Source organism: Cottoperca gobio, chromosome 14, assembly GCF_900634415.1.
Source record: "Cottoperca gobio chromosome 14, fCotGob3.1, whole genome shotgun sequence".
Lineage (NCBI taxonomy): Eukaryota > Metazoa > Chordata > Actinopteri > Perciformes > Bovichtidae > Cottoperca > Cottoperca gobio.
The window spans coordinates 25290371-25297870 of NC_041368.1; the positions used below are offsets into that span (position 1 = coordinate 25290371).

Below are 7500 nucleotides of genomic sequence, written 5' to 3' on the forward strand. Positions count from 1 at the left end.
GTTATCGGCTAAATGTACTTTAAGTATCAAAAGTAAAAGTATTCATTGTCAAATGTTTACGTTGCATTTTACAGCTGTAGAAGTTTAAGGACTTCTAATTGTAGAAAAAACATTCAAAGAAAATAAAGAAATCACCAAATTATGAAAAACAGATTTCAGTGGAAGTCTGAAGATGATTGAGTGGAATAAATATTTCAGGGGATTTGATGGAGCGTAACATTTAAATACTCAAGTAAAGTACCTTGAATTTAAGTTCAGTACTTGAGTTACAAACCACGGATTTTACTTCAGATTCCACGCTGTTGACGCGGTGCGGCCATCTTGGATTTTGAGGTTGTGAGGTTCTCACGAATTTTCGAGTCCAAAATCCAACTTTGGGGTTTTACTGGGAACTCGAAAATTCCGACTTCCCAGGTTATTAAATCGAATAATCCCCCCCCATCCCTCTCCCTGTTTAATCCCATCATCATAGTTCTGACTGTGTTGTGTCTGCGCTGCCAACTGTCATGACACAAACACACTCACACACAAACACACATTAACACACACGCACAAACACGCACACACACACACTCAGTGAGATTGAACAGATAAGAAGACTGCTGTCAGATTTATGACGTGTTCACGGATATTTAATACAAAGACGGATTAAAGCAGTTGACGTTAAAGTCTCTGAAACGTCACATGAAGCTTGTTAGTTTCTGTTTATCCTGATTAAGATGTGCCGACCATCTCTGTAACTGAAGGTGACTCATTACAAGCGGCGCCAACGTTATGAAGTGCAAACACTTCCTGTTTTCTAAGTGGGCGTGATCTAATGTATCTTATCTCTCTGGACCGACCTCTAGTCTCTGGACCGGCTTCTAGTCTCAGGAGAGACCTCTAGTCTCAGGAGAGACCTCTAGTCTCAGGACAGACCTCTGGTCTCAGGACCGGCCTCTAGTCTCAGGACAGACCTCTAGTCTCAGGACAGACCTCTAGTCTCAGGACAGACCTCCAGTCTCAAGACAGACCTCTAGTCTCAGGACATGTCTCTAGTCTCAGGACCTGTCTCTAGTCTCAGGACCGGCCTCTAGTCTCAGGACCTGTCTCTAGTCTCAGGACAGACCTCTACTCTCAGGACATGTCTCTAGTCTCAGGACCGGCCTCTAGTCTCAGGACCTGTTTCTAGTCTCAGGACAGACCTCTACTCTCAGGACATGTCTCTAGTCTCAGGACCTGTCTCTAGTCTCAGGACCGGCCTCTAGTCTCAGGACCTGTCTCTAGTCTCAGGACCTGTCTCTAGTCTCAGGACCTGTCTCTCGTCTCAGTACCGGCCCTAGTCTCAGGACATACCTCTAGTCTCAGGACCTGCCTCTAGTCTCACGACTTGCCTCTAGTCTCAGGACCTGTCTCTAGTCTCAGGACATGTCTCTAGTCTCAGGACCTGTCTCTAGTCTCAGGACCTATCTCTAGTCTCAGGACCGGCCTCTAGTCTCAGGACCTGTCTCTAGTCTCAGGAGCTGTCTCTAGTCTCAGGACCTGCCTCTAGTCTCAGGACCATCCTCTAGTCTCAGGACCTGTCTCTAGTCTCAGGACCATCCTCTAGTCTCAGGACCTGTCTCTAGTCTCAGGACCGGCCTCTAGTCTCAGGACCTGTCTCTAGTCTCAGGACTGGCCTCTAGTCTCAGGACCTGCCTCTAGTCTCAGTACCGGCCCTAGTCTCAGGACCTGTCTCTAGTCTCAGGACCTGTCTCTAGTCTCAGGACCTGTCTCTAGTCTCAGGCCCGTCCTCTAGTCTCAGGACCTGTCTCTAGTCTCAGGACCTGTCTCTAGTCTCAGGACCTGTCTCTAGTCTCAGGACCATCCTCTAGTCTCTAGTCTCAGGACCTGTCTCTAGTCTCAGGACCTGTCTCTAGTCTCAGGACCTGTCTCTAGTCTCAGGACCTGCCTCTAGTCTCAGGACCTTTCTCTAGTCTCAGTACCGGCCCTAGTCTCAGGACATGCCTCTAGTCTCAGGACCTGCCTCTAGTCTCACGACCTGCCTCTAGTCTCAGGACCTGTCTCTAGTCTCAGGACAGACCTCTAGTCTCAGGACCTGCCTCTAGTCTCATGACCTGTCTCTAGTCTCAGGACCTGTCTCTAGTCTCAGGACCGGCCTCTAGTCTCAGGACCTGTCTCTAGTCTCAGGACCTGTCTCTTGTCTCAGGACCTGTCTCTAGTCTCAGGACCTTTCTCTCATCTCAGTACCGGCCCTAGTCTCAGGACATACCTCTAGTCTCAGGACCTGCCTCTAGTCTCACGACTTGCCTCTAGTCTCAGGACTTGTCTCTAGTCTCAGGACCTGTCTCTAGTATCAGGACCTGTCTCTAGTCTCAGGACCTGTCTCTAGTATCAGGACCTGTCTCTAGTCTCAGGACCTGTCTCTAGTCTCAGGACATGTCTCTAGTCTCAGGACCTGTCTCTAGTATCAGGACCTATCTCTAGTCTCAGGACCGGCCTCTAGTCTCAGGACCTGTCTCTAGTCTCAGGACCTGTCTCTAGTCTCAGGACCTGTCTCTAGTCTCAGGACCGGCCTCTAGTCTCAGTACCGGCCCTAGTCTCAGGACCGGCCTCTAGTCTCAGGACCTTTCTGTAGTCTCAGTACTGGCCCTAGTCTCAGGACCTGTCTCTAGTCTCAGGACCGGCCTCTAGTCTCAGGACTGGCCTCTAGTCTCTAGTCTCAGGACCTGTCTCTAGTCTCAGGACCTGTCTCTAGTCTCAGGACTGGCCTCTAGTCTCTAGTCTCAGGACCTGTCTCTAGTCTCAGGATTTAATGACATTTGATGTTTTATATCTATATTTATATTATTTCTGACTGAAGCTTCATGTCAGAAGCTTCTGACTGAGTAATGCTGGTTCTTTGTGGAGTCATTTCTCCTGATTTAAAGGACTTTTAGACGTTTGGGCTCGAATAGTTAATGAGGACGTGCTGACTGTGTGTTTGGGGTTTTTAACAACAATAGTGGCCGACACCTCAAACAGCAGCTGCTCCGTGTGTCAGAGCGTCTGCTCACAGCAACAAACTCTAAGTAACAAGATTATATTATATTAATTAACTTCCAGAACTCGTCTTCTTCAGACGAGAGAAACATGAGAACATCAGAGTGTGTGTTTGTAACTGTGTGTAACAGCTACATTACATAATGCCTCATGTACATATTTAAACATGAACACTTTGTAATATAAACAGTACTTGTGTTGATGTGAGTAATGAAGTGGGGATAAAATATATGTTTACTCTTCAGAATATAAATAATTAAAATATCTTCCATATTGTGTCAGCTTTTAGAATCAGAGACGAGACGCTGCCGTGTGTGTGTGTGTGTGTGTGTGTGTGTGTGTGTGTGTGTGTGTGTGTGTGTGTGTGTGTGTGTGTGATACTTCAGCATCAAATCCTCAGGCTCTTATCTGCCTCGGGGGAGGAATTCAACCTGCTCTTATTCAAATCAACCCCCCACACACACACTTATGCATGTAAATGTGTGTGTGTTTGTGTCTGAGAGACAGCACAGCAGCCAATCAGTCTGTCTGTGGGCGGGGCTTAAGTCAGAGGTAGAATATAAGTTGTTCAGGTGAGTGGGACAGGTGCAGGCTGACACACACACACACACACTGAGCTGCAGCAGAGGACGTCACCACACACACACACGTTTGTGTCGAGAGACAGGAAGCAGAAGAAACAAGCATGGCGTCCTTCGTCCCGGAGCGGGGCCTGTCCCCGCCCCAGCAGCAGCTCCCCTCTCTGGGCCTCGACCCGTCTGACTTCAGCCTGTACAGCCCTCCGGCCCCCCCGGAGGCTTCGCTGTGGCTCCCGCCGGCCAGCGCCCCCTACCTCTGCTTCACTGGCCCGGACCTGGCCCCCCCCCCAGGACCCCCAGCATTCTTCCCTCTGCACAGCCTGCAGAGCAGCCCCTGGTTCTCCCTGTCCACCCCTGACGCCGTGCTCCGCCTGGTGCGTCCTCCGTACTCGTACTCGGCGCTCATCGCCATGGCCATCCAGAGCGCACCGGAGCAGCGGCTCACACTCAGCCAGATCTACCGCTACGTGTGCGACCACTTCCCCTTCTACAGCCGCAACAAGGCGGGCTGGCAGAACTCCATCCGCCACAACCTGTCGCTCAACGACTGCTTCCGGAAGGTTTCCCGCCATGAGGGCGACCCGGGTGAGCTTTAAACCTGTTTGTGTTTCTTACTTAAAGTTAAACGTTTTATAACGTAAATATGAGTTACAACAAAAATAATCAAATGTAATACTTAAAATTTTAAAAAGCATTGTGCTGTTAAACATCTTATATATAGTTATTATTAGTTATATTAGTTCAATATTTATATATATATATATATATATACATATATATATATATATATATATATATATATGTATATATATATGTGTATATATATATATATATATACATATATATATGTATATATATGTATGTATATATATATGTGTATATATATACATATATATATATGTATATATATGTGTATATATATATATGTATATATATATATATATATATATATATATTTATATATACATATATTCTAACATATATAATTTAGCGAACGCCTCACAGATCTGAATATCGAACATGAACCCTGAACAATCCTTCACAGCTTTTCCTCTGTAATTTAGGCTTTTATTTTGTTTATTTTTGTCAGAAACAGAAAATACTGATTGCTTAAAAAGTTAAAGATGTTTTTACACAATACAAACCAAACTCCACAGTTTTCTCCTAAAACAAGATCAAGGTCACAGTTGGATTGTGAATTTGAATTAAAGGTGAAAAATGCAACAGAGCAGCTCAGAGCTTTGTGAAGAGATAAATATATTTATATAAATATATTTATATAAATATATATATATATTTATATCTATATATATAAATATATTTATATATATACATATATATACGTATATATATATATATATATATATATATATATATATATATATATATATATATATATATATATACATATACATATATATATATAATCTGCTGGCCTATAAAAAGTAATGTGTAAGAATGTGTGTTTTAAAGGGAGTTCAGTGTACAGTCACTTCTCGGCAGAGATTTAAAGCTCCTGACTGGAGAGTTATTAAAAGTTATAAAAGTTATTTAAAAGTTATTAAATAGTTATTTAAAAGTTATTAAATAGTTATTTAAAAGTTATTAAATATTTATTTAAAAGTTACAAAAGTTATTAAAAGTTATTATTTATTTAAAAGTTATTAAATAGTTATTTAATATTTATTTAAAAGTTATTAAAAGCTATTAAAAGTTATTTAAAAGTTATAAAAGTTATTAAAAGTTATTAAAAGTTATAATATTTATTTAAAAGTTACAAAAGTTATTAAAAGTTATTATTTATTTAAAAGTTATTAAATAGTTATTTAATATTTATTTAAAAGTTATTAAAAGCTATTAAAAGTTATTTAAAAGTTATAAAAGTTATTAAAAGTTATTAAAAGTTATAATAGTTATTTAAAAGTTATAGAAGTTATTAAAAGTTATTGAGTAGTTATTAAAAGTTATTAAATAGTTATTTAAAAGTTATTTAAAAGTTATTTAATATTTATTTAAAATTTATTAAAAATTATAAAAGTTATTAAAAGTCATAAAATAGTTATTAAAAGTTATACAAGTTATTAAAAGTTATTAAATAGTTATTTAATAGTTATTTAATATTTATTTAAAAGTTATTAAAAGTTATAATGGTTATTAAAATGTATTAAATAGTTATTAAAAGTTATAAAAAGTATTAAAAGTTATTAAATAGTTTTTTAAAAGTTATTAAATAGTTATAAAAGTTATAAAATAGTTATTTAAAAGTTATTAAAGTTATTAAATAGTTATTAAAAGTTATAAATGTTATTGAAAGTTATTAAAGGTTATTAAATAGTTATTTAATATTTATTTAAAAGTTATTTAAACGTTCAAAAGTTATTAAATAGTTATTGAATATTTATTTAAAAGTTATTAAATAGTTATTAAAAGTTATAAAAGTTATTAAAATTATTAAAAGTTATTAAATAGTTATTTAATATTTATTTAAAAGTTATTAAAAGTTATTAAATAGTTATGAAAAGTTATAAAAGTTATTAAATAATTATTAAAAGTTATTATATAGTTATTTAATATTGATTTAAAAGTTATTCAAAGTTATTTAATAGTTATTAAATAGTTATTAAAAGTTATAAAAGTTATTAAAAGTTATTAAATAGTTATTGTATAGTTATTTAATATTTATTTAAAAGTTATTTAAAAGTTTTAAAAGTTATAAAAGTTATAAAAGTTATTAAATAGTTATTAAAAGTTATAAACGTTATTAAAAGTTATTGAATAGTTATTTAATATTTATTTAAAAGTTATTTAAAAGTTTTAAAAGTTATAAAAGTTATTAAATAGTTATAAAAGTTATTAAATAGTTATTAAAAGTTATAAAAGTTATTAAAAGTTATTAAATCGTTATTTAATATTTATTTAAAAGTTATTAAAAGTTATAAAAGTTATGAAAAGTTATAAAAGTTATTAAAATTATTAAAAGTTATTAAATAGTTATTTAATAGTTATTTAATATTTATTTAAAAGTTATTAAATAGTCATAAAAAGTTATAAAAGTTATTAAAAGTTATTAAATAGTTATTCAAAGTTATAAAGTTATTAATAGTTATTATATAGTTATTTAATAGTTATTTAAAATGTATTTAAAAGTTATTAAAAGTTATTTAATAGTTATTAAAAGTTATAAAAGTGATTAAAAGTTATTTAATAGTCATTTAATATGTATTTAAAAGTTATTAAAAGTTATTTAATAGTTATTAAATAGTTATTTAATAGTTATTTAATATTTATTTAAAAGTTATTTAATAGTTATTAAAAGTTATAAAGTTATTAAAAGTTATTTAATAGTTATTTAATATTTATTTAAAAGTTATTAAAAGTTATTAAATAGTTATTAAATAGTTATTTAAAAGTTATTAAAAGTTATTTCATAGTTATGTTCTGCTCCTGCAGGTAAAGGAAACTACTGGACTTTGGATCCAAACTGTCAGAAGATGTTCGACAACGGAAACTTCCGCTGCAGGAGGAAGAGGAAGGCGGACAACATGAAGCCTTCGTCCTCTTCTTCCTCTTCTTCCTCGTCAGAGTCTGGCCCTAAACTTCCCAGCATGCACTGCAGCAGCGGCACTGCTCTGTCAGACGCCCCCTCCGGCCTCAACAGCTTCCTGTGTCACCTGCAGGACTCCCTCCTCCCCCCTCTCCACCCTCACGGCAGCTCCCCCCCGCTGTACCTGCAGGTACCGGAGCACACTTACTCGCCCGGTGCCGTGGTGCCGCAGTGGGACGCCTGCAGCTCCTCCCCCCCCCTCTACTCGTCCCTCCATCACTCCTCCCCTCCTCCTACTCTCCTCCCCTCCTCCCACTCGACTCGCCCTCACTCCTCCTCCCTCGCCGACCCCCAGGG

At 36.8% G+C, this 7500-nt stretch overlaps 1 protein-coding gene across 1 annotated transcript in view; it reads left to right on the forward strand.

The window, feature by feature from the left end:
• The first annotated feature begins 3171 nt into the window (after positions 1-3171).
• foxi3a (forkhead box I3a) overlaps positions 3172-7500 on the forward strand; it is a 4473-nt gene continuing 144 nt past the window's right edge. The window contains exons 1-2 of the mRNA XM_029448527.1: positions 3172-4184; positions 7050-7500. The exon at positions 7050-7500 is cut by the window's right edge and continues 144 nt beyond it. Of these exons, the coding sequence (XP_029304387.1) occupies positions 3707-4184; positions 7050-7500 (929 nt within the window). The 5' untranslated portion in view covers positions 3172-3706. The remainder of the gene's footprint in view (positions 4185-7049) is intronic.